At 36.7% G+C, this 15820-nt stretch overlaps 2 protein-coding genes across 2 annotated transcripts; one reads left to right on the top strand and one right to left on the bottom strand.

Annotated features, from left to right (window-relative positions):
* The first annotated feature begins 4454 nt into the window (after positions 1–4454).
* LOC107782909 (uncharacterized) lies at positions 4455–9500 on the top strand. Its single transcript, XM_016603859.2, has 8 exons — positions 4455–5008; positions 6815–6874; positions 7035–7283; positions 7583–7659; positions 8217–8293; positions 8511–8643; positions 8726–8922; positions 9028–9500. Exons 1-7 carry the CDS (start codon positions 4582–4584, stop codon positions 8879–8881), a joined length of 1179 nt encoding a protein of 392 aa, XP_016459345.2. The 5' UTR covers positions 4455–4581; the 3' UTR covers positions 8882–8922; positions 9028–9500.
* Positions 9501–10208: 708 nt separating this feature from the next.
* On the bottom strand, positions 10209–14205 carry LOC107782910 (peroxisomal 2,4-dienoyl-CoA reductase [(3E)-enoyl-CoA-producing]). Its single transcript, XM_016603860.2, has 5 exons — positions 13896–14205; positions 13040–13199; positions 12198–12367; positions 11890–12112; positions 10209–10651 (listed from the first exon to the last, which is right to left on the bottom strand). The coding sequence occupies exons 1-5, from the start codon at positions 14079–14081 to the stop codon at positions 10497–10499; spliced, it is 894 nt and encodes a 297-aa protein (XP_016459346.1). The 5' UTR covers positions 14082–14205; the 3' UTR covers positions 10209–10496.
* Positions 14206–15820: the final 1615 nt, after the last annotated feature.

Below are 15820 nucleotides of genomic sequence, written 5' to 3'. Positions count from 1 at the left end.
CGGTGCGTTAATACCACGTATAGCCCCTCTTTGAGGCGTGTCATACCGGGTATTGCATTGATGTGATCCATATTATAAACAAACCTAGGACACCCCCTTTACATTCCCAAATATGCTTAGATTGTAATTCTTTTCAAAATCTTGCTCTCAATAACTGCTTTCCAAACATCTGTGTTCTTAAACTTAAATCCCCTACTATTTGAGCCATACTTGTTTATTTGCTAATTGTACAAATTCACAAAAACTGTTTGGCCGGGAACCACACTAGTGGATCCTGAGGGGTGCTTAACACCTTCCCCTTAGGATAATTTCAAGCCCTTACCCTATCTCTGGTTACCAAACGTAGTTATAAATGAACCCCATAGGTGACCTAACACACCTTAAATCATTAGGTGGCGACTCTTCAAAAATGCAAACCCCCTTTCCCAAATGGAAAGAGTTGCCCCAACCAGAATGTCGTAAACCCGATTTCGCGAGGAAAAGGGGGCGCGACAGTTCCATCATCGAAAAATGGTCTTTATCAATAGGAAAAACTGTTTCGGGTTCCTTTTCCCCAACATATGCTAGGCCCCCCATCATTGATAAATGAACCCCCATAGTGAAAGCATGTTATAATATAATCATCCATAATATTTTCTCAAAGAAAACCCCAAAAATATATCACCAAAAGCTGACAGAATATTTCGAAGGAAAATCCAAAAAAAAAACCCTAACTTTACAGAGAATTTTAAAAACCCTTAAATTGATCAATGCATGATACTTAAAGGGCTCTTGAGTCATATATAGTCCAATAACATTAGTCGTTGACAGTCTTCCCAAAAAACCAACTCGAATCTTCATATCGTAATTGATAACTTCCGCAAATCAACCGTAAATAACCATAAAACCCACAACGTACAAAACAAAAGATGATTTTGGTGATAAATCGAAGAGAATAAATTGGAAATACAGTAAGAATCGAAGGTAATTGATGGAATTTTTCTAGGGATTTTTCAGACCTCTAATCGCCATTCTTCAATTGGGGTTAACGGGGAGAGAGAATGGGTGCCTACTTAGTAATGAACAGATCTTTTAATTTTGTGCCTATTTAGAATCTGATGTGGCGTATTAAAACAGTTGGTGTTTTTTAATTAGTTAGCTTTTCAAGTCAGTTGCTCTTACAAACACGCGCTTCACTTAATATAACACCTGACCGAGTAGTCAGCTAGTTGTGCCTAATAAGTATAGTTATGAATATAGTATTGTGCTCAATTGGAACAAAGCTAAGTTCAAGTGTCTAAATGGGATTTTTTGGCAACTTTAAGTGTCTCTGTATATGTATTTGGCCTATGAAGTTTAAAGTCTACGAAAAAAATCATGAACTAAAACTCTTTAGGTTCGAACTATGCGAAAGATTATTGGACTTAAAATATAAAAAAAGACAGTCTGGTGTACAAAACATCTCATCTTTACGTAAGATTCGGAGAAAGAAAATACCCCAAAGGATATGATGTAGACAATCTAATCTAATGCAAACATAGTGTTACACTGGACTTTAAATTAACACTATGCTAAAATTTTGGCACCACCAACTCCCTGTCTCCTTCTCAAAAAACTATATTGATGCCATCAAAAACCACTATTAATCACCATTGTTCCTTTCTTCCTCCACCTTTACGGTGTTACAATAAGTCAATTGGCTTGGGACTTTACAAGAGAATCATTATTCTCATTGTACCATTTCTGGAGTTTTTTCGTGTTTTAAGTATGAGTATTTTTGTCCAAATTTTATTTTTGCATTAATAATTTGTTATTTTTCCCTTATATTTTAAATACTGGTTAAACTCTAATAGCCGACCCAAAATGTGGCTACGCTTACTAATTTTTACTTTAAAGCCCCCAACAATTTCAATACCTATTCAACCCAAACGTATATTTGATAATTCAATAATATTATGTGAAATCAATAGTTGCTTACAGTAATTGTAACATTCAATAGGATGACTGGAATTTAATTATTCATTCAATAGACAGATGGTCGATATTGATTGTTTGATGAGAGCTACTATAACGTGATAATGCTGATTATTTGTTTCCAAATTGTGCGTGCTAGTGGATTCTAAGACGGTGATATCTTAATGTAAAGGCAAGTCGGATAATTTATACATTTTTATATTATCTATTTTTGACTCGTCCATATCCGATCTAATCTGTCCGTTTGCCACCCCTAGTTATGAGTACTTAAAAGTATATTAAATGCTTTAATGCATTATTAGTTCATTGAAATCAATGTGCAGAAATATAGCGAAGTTAAATAATACGCAAATGAATAAAAAGGATTTTGTGCATAGTAAATAAAAGGGAAAAGTGACAACAAATCTAAGATTGTGTTTGAACTTCTGCATAGTATGTTAGAGTTTCATCTTGAGAGAATTTGTAAAGTTTATGAACAAATCATGGGTTTTGAACTAATAAATGTTCAAACTTTAGTAATCATTTTTTCAATCCTAAAAGTTCGAACTCCAACATATGGTGCTGGGTTTTTACATATAGAAAAATTTCAGATTGAGAAATAATTCTTAGAGTTTGAACTTATAAATGTCATTTGCTTTCTGTACTTTTAGCTGGGGGACTTTTTATCCAAATGTTTTTTTCGTAAAAAAAAACTAGCTTTTAATTCTTGGCCAAATTATAGTATCAAGGGTTAAAAGTGGCTATTTTTCAATTTGTCCCGTTTTTAAAATCAGCCAGGCAGTAAAGGACGAATAAAAGAAGAATATTTACTAATAGCCCAAGTTCGAGGGTTTGAAGTGAGGAACTTCTCTTCGAAGTCATTGCCAGTGTTCAGATGTTTGGGGATGATGGTGCTCACCGTGGGAGGATCAGTATCAACATCAACCTCTTTATCTTTGCTCCTCTTCGGGCTCGCACCGAAGAGAAGACCAGAGTTCTTAGAAGAATTAGTATGAGAAGCCATATGAGAAGAAGATGATAGAGTTTTCGAAGAACAAAGAGAGATGAAAGCAGGATGGAGTTAAGTGCAAAGAAGTTAAGAAGGTTTATGAAGTTGTTGGAAGTGAAAGAGCAAGAATGAGGCATATAAGTAAAGATATAGGCAGCTAAAATTGTGGCCATGATTACCTCGAGAACCGGCAAAAATATTGTTAAATCATGGAGTAACATGTGTTTGGAGCATTAAATGCGAGGAGACATGTGTCTTATCAATCGTCAGAAACTTTTCAGAAGGGTTCAGAAAATTTCTCGCCAAGAAAGGAATCTTTACCAACTTCTCGATGACAAAAAGATGTGTCACCGAAAAGCAGGGGGGCTATCTGTATAAGGTAAAATTAGTTTATATTAAATGCTCGAATGATTACATGATATGTGGCACTTGAGGCAGACGGAAGATGAAGTAAGTAGGAACCAAGACTAAGGACAAGAGTTTCGATTGGTATCGCGTAGATCTCGAATGGAACGCAGTCAACGGAAGCAAACGAATGTTTGTCTTCGGATGACATTTAATGGAGAATATTCTTCAGTATTAAATATGCAGTACTCCCTCCGGTCCAAAATAAGTAATTTTTTAGCTTTTTTCTTGTGGTCCAAAATAAGTGATTTTTCCAGATTTCAAGAATGAATTAATTATTTTTTTCCTATATTGCCCTTGGCATAATTAATGTTGGAGTATGTATTATGAGTGTTTATGTGAAGAGATAGTAAAGGTTAATATGGTGAATTTCATTACTAATTAATATTAAAAGGTGAATTCTTAATATGTGTGAAAACAACTAAAAAATCACTTATTTTGGACCGGAGGGAGTAGTTGCAGAGAATTTTCGCATTCATGGCATGACATTACATATTTATTAATGACCCCCCTTTATTGTCATTTAAAATAGGCTTGATCCTAGGATCTTGTTCCCTAAGTATAGCTATAAATAGTGACTTCAACAACCATTGTAGGACACAAAATCTCTGACAAACTTATGCTACACATTATTCTCAAGCTAAATAATATTTTATTTTCTGTTTAACATTGTCTTTTTGTTCTTTTGAGCCGAGGGTCTTTCGGAAACAGCCTCTCTATCCCTTCGGGGTAGGGGTAACACACTACACCTCTCCAGACCCCATTAGTGGAATTTCACTGGGTTGTTGTTGTTGTTGTTGTTGTTGTTGTTTCTGTTTAACACTGTTCTTCTTGTTGCCTTTGGAAGCCCTGCTCCCGAACTAGGCTATCCGCTATTTATCTCGATTTTATTGCTAAGTATTATATTTTTATTTAATTTATTTATTATTTTAAGATCAAATCAATTTGCTTGTCCATAAACCACGCAATAAATTCAACTGCGTCATTTTACGTGTACTTTTAGCCGAGGGACTTTTTATCCAAAATATTTTTTTCGTATAAAAAAAATAGCTAGCTTTTTAAATCTTGGCTAAATAATAATATCAAGGGTTAAAAGTGGCTACTTTTCAATTTGTCCCGTTTTTAAGACCAGCCCGGCAGAAAAGGATCCGGACATGGTCCAACAGTACAGTTGAGGTTGATGAAGGAGATGCTAGTCCTCCCGCGGTAACGTTCATCCACAAAACAACAAAACGATGATGCCACTTCGTTTTTCTCCTCCGAATTGGTCTGCCATGACACCCCTGCATAATTTAACCTCTTACCCAAATGCGTTTACTATTCCAACTCCTTGCCGGGTGTATTCTCCTCAATTCTATGATAGGAAAAGCCATCGTCGCCCAAAAATTAGAGCTTTAAGGGAGTGGCAAGAGTACGAGGAAGCAGTCAAGGAGAAAGACCTGTCTCGAGCTCTCCGATTCTTGAGAGACATTCCAATTGAAGAACCCAAAGACTCGTCAACACGTGCCGGTGGTGGGGAATTGGATTGGTTTCGGCTGGAAAGAGACTGGCAGGTTTTGGATACATGTTTGAATGCTGATGATATGAGGCTTGTTGGAAGTGCTTATGCTTTTCTCAAGGACAAGGGTCTCTTGCCTAATTTCGGAAATTGCCGCAATATTGGTATATCTATTTTTACACAATTTAAATAGAGCTATACGAACCCCTGAATCATTTAAATATAGCTATACGAACCCAGTTTAATCGGCTTTGTAAATCAAAACGGAACAAGGAAATGCCACGATAGTAGTAAATTTATGCTCTGACAGTCCTTTCATTAATCACGACATCATTAGTTATTCGATTTTCAATTTTAGTATGCTTCCGGAGTTACTAATGCTGATTGATGGATTAAGGATGATTGTACCATTGAGTTTGTCAAATTTCTGCTGGTTGCAACACCTAACTGCAACATTTCCAAGTGTATTAATTAATATACAAGAAAATGCTGGTATATGTAGCGGTCAAGCAACATTGCTCATTGTTGGTTTGTTCTAGAGGCTTAATCTTGCAGTTACAAATCTGAATTAGAGTCTCGCAGCAGTTATGAATCTGAATTGGATATAAACCTTACCTTCTTTGTCAGGGCTTATTTGATATAGAATTTCCTAGACATGTAAAATAAGAATTCTTTTTGTGGAACCTCTTTTCCTTATATATTTATAAATCACAGCTGCGCAACAACAATAAATCACAGCTGCGCATTTCTAATAATAGCGAGCATATTTCATTAGTGTTTTTTTTTTTTTGAAATGGTAAAAGTTTTATTTGTGTTACCAATAAGACAAGTAGTACAATAACAAAGGGAGATCAGAATATAAAGATTACATCTACTGTCTGCGCCCTAGCAAGTCCTAGAAATCCATATACTCATTTGTGCTAGCAATAAGACTACCCTTACACCATAAGAAAAGATTCTGCAAACACTTGTTCTTAATTCTAGAAATATGGTCTCTTTGTCCTTCAGAAAAAGCTCTATTCCTCTCCAGCCATAAGATCCAAAGTATGCATATAGGTAGTATTCCAAATCTGCTGCAAGCTTTTCTGAATCCTCTGCCCTTGCCAGCACTCGAGTAAGCCCCTTATGCTATTTTATTGCCCAAGAGATACCACAGATACTCAAGAAAAAGGCCTTGTCTCGAAATTCATCATTGTCTTATTGGTGAACTGCTTCACTCTGTTCTATTTCTACCTTGCCAATTTCGAGTCAATTGCTTGAAAGTTACTGCTCCCATGTCATCAATGTTTGAAACACTCATTTGCTGGTTCCTAGAGTGAACTTCCTTCCCTTTCTTTATTTTATTGTTATATAGCCTGTTTGGCCAAGCTTCTTTTTGGCCAGAAGTGTTTTTTTTTTGGCCAAAAGCACTTTTGGCCAAAAATTGAGGTGTTTGGCCAAGCTTTTGGAAGGAAAAAAAGTTCTTTTGAGGAGAAGCAAAAGCAGTTTTGGAGAAGCAGAAAAAAGTAGCTTCTCTCCAAAAGCACTTTTTTGAGAAGCACTAATACACTTAGAAGCAGTTTTTTAAAGCTTGGCCAAACACTAATTGCTGCTCAGAAGTGCTTTTCAAACTAATCAGCCAGACACAAACTACTTCTCACCAAAAATACTTTTGAGAAAAACACTTTTGAAAAAAAGCACTTCTCAAAATAAGCTGATTTTTGCAGCTTGGCCAAACGGGCTAATAGTCTAGAGTCTCACACAGTCAACTCCTTCACTAAACTATAAAGCTAAAACCGTACTTCAGTATAAATTAAAGAACTACGTTCTTGATTTTTGTTGTCAAATAATTCTGTTATCATAGATTATTTATCACAAATTCAGACAACATTGCCTATATTTTCACATTCCAAAAGAGTTGTCACTTTAATATCACCATATTGCTGTATTTTTTTTGTCACAAATTCAGACAACATTGCCTATATATGCAGTTTTGGAAGGATCAAGGGATGTCACACCAACCGTCTTAAAGTCTTCAACTGGTTTGGATGGTAACTGCTAATCCTTACCACCTCTCTGAAGCACTTAAACTGTCTGCCTTTGCATGTTACATGGACTATTCACAAAAAAATGGTTTTACTTTTTCTCACTTTTTTTCAAGATGAGAAAATACTGATCAGTAACATGCTTTTCAACTCTTATGTAGTTCAGTGACCAAACTTTCGCCAAAGAAGTGGGGTCTTTCTGGAACGTCTAGCTTTCTTTTGGCTGCATCTCTTGCTGGAGTTTCGCTTCTGCTGAATCAAGGAATAGATATTAGGCCGAACATTGCGGCAGTCTTGGGGCTTGCCATGCTAGATGCTATAGTTCTTGGTGGTTCCTGCTTAGCACAAATCTCCAGCTTCTGGCCTCCCTATAAGCGTCGAATTTGTGTCCACGAAGCAGGCCATCTCCTTGTTGGTAAACCTTGTTTCAATAAACACTTGACAGAATTTACTGCAATAGAATGAAATAACTTCAGAAATTAGATTCATCCATCTTTCATGAGATTAAGTTAGGATAATGTGTGCTTCTGGAGATTTTATGTTTCGTACGATGACATGCCCATAGATATTGTTAGCCTTGTTTTCCCAAACACCAAATGCATAGAATATCGTTCTAGCCCTTTCTATTACTATCAGTCTTTATTGGCTGTAACATTAGAAGAAATGTAAACCTTCCTCTTATAGTAATTCATTTGTTCACTAATATGAATGCAGCATACCTGATGGGTTGTCCAATTCGTGGTGTAATTTTAGACCCCATTGTTGCAATGCAGATGGGCATTCAAGGACAGGTATTTCACTGTAGATCCTTCTTATTGTCTACCTGATTCGCAGTGTAATGCACCAATTGTCAGAATACATATGGGAATTCTAGACAATTATTTCTAACTAAACATGCACAAACAGTATTCCATTAGATGTCGCACACTGTACCGCAATTTAATCCGTGACAGGATACAACCTATTTTTATTGTCTTCAATAGGTTCCCAAATTTATACCCTTCAAGTGGACCAGTTGTAGAACAAGTTTTAGCTATGTGTAGCATAGACTTTTGCGGCTATCTAGTCAGTATTTGTCTATTGCAGAACAGTGGTTGAATGGCTTCTACAATATTGCTTTTCTACATGGCACAATGAAACATAATTATGTAGGCATGCCTCAATTTTCCTTTTTCTCAGTAGCGGCTTCCATGAGAAGAATTCACAATTTAAATAGTGAGATCTGTAGCTTCGTATTTTCTTAGAAATCAAAGTTTCATCTTCGATATAGAAGGTTGTGGACCCATTTTAGAATTATTTGAACAGTTAAAATTTGCTCGTTTCTATTTTTCCTTTTTTTCCCATGCAGGCAGGAACTCAGTTTTGGGATGAGAAACTGCAAAATGAGCTTGCTGAAGGCCGGTTAAGTAGTACCGCATTTGACAGGTAGACGTCCAAGCCAGTCATTTTGCTTACAATAGTTCCCTGGACAAAATACATTTCTATGCTGGAACCAGCTCTATGGATTTTCTGCGAGCCATTGAAATTGTTGTTTTGCACAAAATCTTGTCAAATCTGTACAAAAATGAGATCAAGAAACCCTTACGGCCATTTTGTTTACTGAGGTTCCTTGTACCAAAATAATTAAAGATAAAACTGTCAGGTACTGCATGGTTCTATTTGCTGGGATTGCCGCTGAAGCTCTTATTTATGGAGAGGCTGAAGGTGGAGAAAATGATGAAAATCTCTTCCGAAGCATCTGTATTCTTCTAGAACCCCCACTCTCTGTGGCACAGGTCTTTCTCTCTGATTAAAGTTACTTGCTTGTCTTATCTAGTACTCTGCTTTTATAATGCAACATTCAAAGTTTTCAAACAGATGTCAAATCAAGCAAGGTGGTCGGTTCTGCAATCTTATAATCTGCTGAAATGGCACAAACAAGCACATCGAGCTGCGGTAAAAGCTATTGAGAGTGGATGCAGTCTGAGTGTGGTCATTAAGAAAATTGAGGAAGCCATGTCTATGAAAAAATGAAGCTGGAAAAGAAGAATGATAGATAGATATTTGTAGAAGAGGTGATTCTTATCCTCTTTCATCTTTCCTTTCAAAGTCAGGATACCACTTGTTAATATATGAATGTACAATAATAATAATAATTTATTTTTGACAATTAATTGCAGGATATGACGAGGCATTTAGCTGTAAGGACAGGAAGGGGTAAGGAGCACAGGAGATTCCTAGTGTTGGCATCTTGTGTTTTAACTTGTCCAAGCATATTTACTGCTATGAAAAGGATCGAACGTTCTTTGGGATGGTGGAGATGTTTGAGCTTTGGCATTGCGGCATAAAAGTTCCTCGCTATTTTCCTATGAAAATGAAAGTTTAGGTGAGCAGCTTTTCGCTGTGAGCTAAGGAGCAGAATCTTAAAGTTGGGGAACTGGGAAAATCCTGCATTTAGTATCCTCTGATAAAGATGTTCCGTGGAAATATTTAGCTTATTTGTTATAAGGGGAGAGGGCGTTGTGGAACAACATGGGAAGGACAGAAGAAAAGTCTCATTGTAATTTCTTTTTGTACAGTGTAAAAGTGTAAACTAATAAGCTCATTCAAAACTTTAAGCAGAAGAAGTCAAGCAATGACCTCTTTGGACTTACATATTTGCTGATAAAGATACATGGATGTGGTTTGAATGCAACAGCCAACACGAATGCTGCTAGTATATTGATGGCGCTGTGTCTTCCTGTGTCCACCTAGCAACACGAATGCTACTTGTGGATGCTGCTCAGCTCGCGCTGCGTCCGCTAATCATCTTTTCTTATGTGTGCCGTTCAAATTTTAACATCTTTCAGTTCTAAGATTTACTACGTTCCCAAGCAGACCAGCTTTAGCAATGCTTTTGCGAAATTTCAATGCAACAGCCAAATGTAGCTTCTACTACATTGGGAACCTGTTAGGAATTTGACAATTATCGTCTCTGGCAACCTATATATCCGGTTCTTGCTTAAGCCTCCACTTTGGGGTAGGGAATGAGCTGTGATAGTTTTTGGGATGTAATAATACTGGTTTAAATCCAAGTCTGTCGTCTTCCTATTGAATGTATTCTTACAATTATACAAATCTTTTCCCTTCCTAGGAAAATAACACATACAATGTTCTGTTGGGTTCAACCTGATCGTGCAAACTTCTGTTATTAAGAGCGTCTTAGCCTGACGACGGGATTCTGAATGATAGGAAAGAAATTAGAAAGAGATGAAGCTGAAGATGGCTGTTTGATAGGGGAGCGTGTACAGAAGTGGGTGGGGAAGACGTGCATGTCTCGGACAGGTGCAAGGAGAAAAATTCTTTGGTCAGTATAAAATCATTTGTGCAATACAACAACAACATACCCAATATTTCCTTATAAAAATGTGTCCGCACTGGTGGGCTACCTGTCTTTATTCACTGGTGCACATTAAACAAAATAAAAAGATAATACTGTACTAACTTAACCTGCTGATAAACTCGCTTCCAATTGTGTTATATATTTAAATGTATGTCAATGGACATTGGCCATAAATAATACTAGAAGAGTATTTCGACGAGCTCTTTGATGCTCTAAACTGTAATACCTCCCCAAGTGCTGTATAACCACAATGTCTTGCTGATGAACTCAAAGCTTGCTGGGAGGAACTCCTACTGGTGCATTTCTTGATCTTTTCTCAACTGTTCGAGAGAGCTCCTTCACTGCATCTTTAGGTAGATGTCTGGGCCTGCTCAGCCAGAGTCCTCCATCGACAATAAGGGTGGTTCCGTTGATATATTTACCTATAAGCAGGAAGCATATGCAGGAAAAAAGGGAGATTAGTACAAGCCAGAAGCAACTTGTGGGTTTCTAATTGAAGTCTTGTTTTAGCCTAAACTCCAAGTAGACTGGATGTTACACATTGATGCAGTAAGTGCATGCACGATTGTAGAAATTTGCATGCTTTCGGGGAAAAGTTATGTTTTCCAGTAAAAGAATGAGCTTCTTCCAATTGCCCTATATTTAAAACCAATACAATTAAGGAGGAGAAAGAGCAATATTGCAGGTTTATGAACAAGGTTTGCACTTTCAAGTGAAGCACACTCTTATCTCACAGTAAACACATAGGAGATCATTGAACAAGTTTGGCAGAGAGAGCACAGTGGAAAGTTCAAAAGAAACTTAACCGGGAACCAGAAAGGACAAACCTGTTTTAAGTACACAGGGTAAACAATGGTTGGTGTTGGTTTCTCTCCCTCTTTTTCATAGGAAGCAGGTTATGATTCAGGATGTGTTATCAGTTTTCGACGTAAATCACTGCACCCATTGCTCTATTGAAGCAGTGGAGTTTGGTTCTTTTGATATATAACAATATTAATGAATTTTCACAAATTCAAGGTCTGTTCTAAAACAATTGGTTAGAATATGAGATTCCACATACATATCCAAGGTCGGAGCTACAATCAGTTTGGTTTGAATATGGATTATAACATACATATTTCAAGGTCGGAGCTTAAAGCAATTGGTTCAAATATTGATTACCCCTAAAATATTCAAGATTGGAGTCAAAAGTTATGGACTTATCCTGGACCCAACACATATACACTAGGTCCGCCCTGATTGGTAGCATATATTTCCTGAAGAAAAGGATAATCTAGATGTGGTAGTGGGAGTCTAGTCAGTCTGAACATCCAGTGCAGAGCAAAAGAGTGAAAAGGGTGAGTCCCTTATTACAAATTCAACCCAGTATAAGTGACAGGGAGAGACACACCACAAGTGGATAGAAAGAATTGACACTAACTGGTCATATCAATAGTGAACTTGGACATACACATGGTGGTGAGGCAAGAGTAGGGGCGTAGAGGTGGAAACTGTCAGTCACCTAATATGAATTATGTCACTAATGACAATATGCATCTATCCCAATTTATATTTAATATCTCGAAATTTCATTTAGAATCATAAATATCAATATGATCCATTAGAATTAACAAATAGGAGTAATACTTTACTGCAAGTCTAAGAAGCATCAGGTACCAACCAGCATCTGATGCAAGGTAGAGAGCAGCCATGGCAATATCATATTTCTCCCCAAGTTTGTACAGGGGCATGTATTCTTTGCTCTTATTGCTTATCTCTTCCGGTCCAAGTTTACGCATGCCAGCAGTATCACCTATGGGCCCTGGTGCAATACCATTGACCCTAATATCATAGTCCGTGCCCCACTCTAGAGCCAAATTTCTAGTGACTGCATCAACAGCAGCCTGTACAGAGAGATGATGTGAATGACAATTAAACATAACGAAATAAAAATGAACACAAACTATGCCTGAAGCTAAAATTTCAAACCTTGGCAGCAGCTACATGGATTTGATACCAAGATGCAGTGTAATGCAAAGTAGCACTAATGTTCAGTATTATTCCACCTGAAGTCGAATTCCTCCCAGGTCCTCCTTTCTTGATATAGTAAAGTGCTTCATGGCACATGGTAAATGTACCAACAGAATCAATATCTAGTACTGCAAAAGCCATCATGAGCATACCAAAAGAATCAATACGTAATATTTTTAAAGCATTCTCCTCACTTCAAATCAGAGAGGCAAGTAACTCCTATCCTTTTTCTTACACAAGCACTCCCCTCACTCAACCTCCATTTTATACCTCACGCCTCTTCCTCAAGAAGCGGCCATAAGCCCACGAGATAAATGGAGAAACAGATGAAAACTTTCCTCTCTTCCACTCTTGTTTTGGGAAAATAGATTAAGAGAAGCTGACAATACAGAAGGTTTGGAGAGGAATTTTTCACTCATGTCCAGACATAATTTCTGTGTTTAACCTCTCACCTTTTTGAACATTGAATCGATTTCAAGAATAGTAGCCATGTTGAAGAAGCTGGCTAGAATTAATTAGAGGTGATTCTAACGATTTTTAAGCCAAGTCAGCTACTGGAACAGAAAGGCTCCTAATATGCCAAGGGCTAGAAACTACGAATGAATTTTAAGGTCTCACAAATGTTGCTATGAATCTATTGAATACTCGTCTTCTAATCTTGTCCGTCTTTCTTTTCCTTCCTACTTGAATGGGTTTGTTTTATTGCACATTTCAGCAGGATGTTAAGGTTTTAGAAGGTTCACTTTTGCATTGATACATAAGAAGCTTAATAATCTGTTCAAAATCTTTATGAAACAAACCTGTCCTGAAGCCATTTGGAGACAAATCCTCAGGAGACACAAGGAAATTGCCAGCTGCCGCATTAACAAGAATGTCAAGCTTCCCAAAATGCTTGACAGTTAACTCTACAACTCTTTTTGCATCTTCTTGCTTTCGCACGTCACCCTCAAAGCCAATTGCCTAGCGATGTGCAATGGAAACAAAGGAACGGTAAGATGACACTATCACAACTGAAGTAGTACTCACTGTCCCTCTGTATTTGACTGTACATGGAGTTTAAGTAATAATGAACTTTAGACTCGTAAGTTAATATTACAACAAACCAAAAGTACCCTTAGTTCTATGGCATCACATTCCCATAAGAACATGTTATTAAGGACAAAATGATTATGTTAACTTGTATCTTTGATGGTGCAGATTGTTAGATAAGTTGTTTGGTAGTTTTGATGAGTAGTTGCTATTTTTTTTAACTGCATATTGAGGTTGTCCAAATGCAATTTTCTGTAACCTATACTGAATGCCATTTGGTAATAAAATTCTGTTATCTACCCAAAAAAAAAAGTTTCGAAATAAAAAATGATGTCTATAACGGACCAAGAAGGAATATATTATAAGCAAAGATCAACCTAAACAATTGATGAAGTGGCAATTTTAAGGTAAAGCAAAATAACTTTGATTCAATCATGAGATAAATAAGCTGACGAATCCGATGCGAAGGCAAAAAAACCAAATAACAATATTTTGTAAATATGTTACACTAAAACATATCATAAGCGAAATCAGGTAAAATGACAGCGTACAGCAACTGCTGGTGATAACAAAGAAATGAAGAAAAATGATTGTAGCGTAAAGGAGAAAAGGGGAAAAGAATATTACCGGAATACCAAGGGATTGAAGGTAGGAGACGGCGGAGTCGAGGATGGTTTTGCGGCGGCCCATGATGGCAACAGAGGCACCATGTTTGCCGAATTGAGTAGAGATCTCAAGGCCGATGCCAGAACCGCCTCCGGTCAAAAGTGCTACTTTCCCTTTTAGTATGTCTGACTTGAAAGGAGACTCCATTACAAGCCCTCTGTGTTTGTTTTCCGTTGAATTCTCACGGAAATGGCAATGTAAATGTGTTTTTTATGTGCCTCTGTGTGTATGAAAATACGGACAGCCTCACCACACCACACAAATACTTAATATGTTACAACTAAGGTAATTCAACTCCATCCAACTTAAATACTAATCCAAGTGACGAGTAAAAGATTTTTAGAGATATATACATAAGATCAATTATGAAAAAATAAATTGATTTTTTTTATTATATAATGGATATTTATTTTGGACCAAAATAAAAAAGTAAATTGGTCACTTATTGTCGGTCGGAGGAAGTATACATTGTCGAACTAATTTTTTTATACTATTAGGTTGTCCAAAAAATATTTACATAAAACATGAGATTAATAAATCTATCTGTATATATTTATATAAAGCTAGGACATAGAGGAGTGATATGGCTCCTCCAATAAATAAATCAGTATTCTATAAAGCTAGGACATAAACGAGTGGTGTGAATCAGTATTTATATTTTTCTTTTTCTAGTTTGTTTGGCCAAATTTTTTCCTATCCAATTTAATGTGAAATGCCTAACCGAAGGTTCTCTCATCCAATGTGTCTGCTGGGTCTGTTGCTTTAGACCGTATTTCGGCATGGCATTATGGTTGATGATATGTGGGTTAAAGTATATGTATTTATATGTATATCACCTCTTATTTTATTTTTGTTTCGTGAATTTTGTAGGTAAAATGTAAGGATTTATGCTAATTCGTGGTATTTTTATGTGTAAGAATCATCCGGAAGCAATGGAGGACGAAAGTGTACGATTTGAAGCAAAAAAACAAAAACAAAGTGACAAATCTGCCCAGACTGTGCCTAGGCCAGTGCGTCGCACTACCTGGGGCGCAAAAAATAGTTGCAAATTTTGGGAGGGGTGGGGTGGGGAAGGGCAATTTCCCAGCGCAAGGCCAGTGCGACGCGCTGCCCTGAATGCTGGGTGATAGGATTTTCTCCCACTTTGCGACAAGGTTTTTTTCGATTCTAACACCCAACTCGTATAAAAAGAAGTCTAAACCTATTTTAGGGGGAGAGACACCACTTTGAGAGGAAAACACAAGCACAGAACACTCAGGAGTAGGATTTTCATTTTTTTCTTCATTTTTGTTAGTATTTTCAACCAACACTTGCGAAATTGTTTAACATTATCATGAGTGGCTAAAACTCATAAGTTCTGGGGTTGTGATTTAGCCATAAATATTATTGTTCGAAGTTGACTTTACCTTGATTATAATTCGCTAATATATATTATCGTAATTTTAATATATATATATATATATATATATATATATATATATATATATATATATATATATATATATATATATATATATATATTCTCCCTTGTCGGGATATTTTGGGTTGTTAGCTGTTTCTTCACTTCTGTGTTTAATTGCTTGATTATCTGGCCAACAGTTAGATTCTATTTACTATCTATGCTATGCTTGGGAAAGCTACGTCTAGATTAGAGAAGAATTGAAGAGGGCATGATCTTAACTCTACCGCGGGGGCGCATTTATGGCTAGGATAGGAATATACCTAATCATCATGCTTAATTTAATATTGTGATCTTAATGCATTCTTGATATATTTATTCCATAGGAAATATAAGCGTTGTTGTATTTGAATAGGTGAGTAGTAATGCGGGAGAATACTACGAGAGCAATTACTCGATTAATTAGTAACCATAAGCGAATTGCATT

The sequence above is a fragment of the Nicotiana tabacum genome, chromosome 18 (genome assembly GCF_000715075.1).
Source record: "Nicotiana tabacum cultivar K326 chromosome 18, ASM71507v2, whole genome shotgun sequence".
NCBI lineage: Eukaryota > Viridiplantae > Streptophyta > Magnoliopsida > Solanales > Solanaceae > Nicotiana > Nicotiana tabacum.
Note: the sequence above shows the minus strand (reverse complement) of the source record. Positions and strands in the feature narration are given on the sequence as shown.

Bases quoted from the DNA above. Each gene is read 5' to 3' on its own strand.
- LOC107782909 (XM_016603859.2), top strand. From the start codon at position 4,582: ATGATGCCACTTCGTTTTTCTCCTCCGAATTGGTCTGCCATGACACCC. The intron at 5,009-6,814 runs GTATATCTATTT...CTATATATGCAG, and splicing joins CGGAAATTGCCGCAATATTG to TTTTGGAAGGATCAAGGGAT. The intron at 8,644-8,725 runs GTCTTTCTCTCT...GTTTTCAAACAG, and splicing joins CCCCACTCTCTGTGGCACAG to ATGTCAAATCAAGCAAGGTG.
- LOC107782910 (XM_016603860.2), bottom strand. From the start codon at position 14,081: ATGGAGTCTCCTTTCAAGTCAGACATACTAAAAGGGAAAGTAGCACTT. The intron at 13,200-13,895 runs GTAATATTCTTT...GCACATCGCTAG, and splicing joins TTCAATCCCTTGGTATTCCG to GCAATTGGCTTTGAGGGTGA. The intron at 12,113-12,197 runs GTTTGAAATTTT...CTCTCTGTACAG, and splicing joins TCCATGTAGCTGCTGCCAAG to GCTGCTGTTGATGCAGTCAC.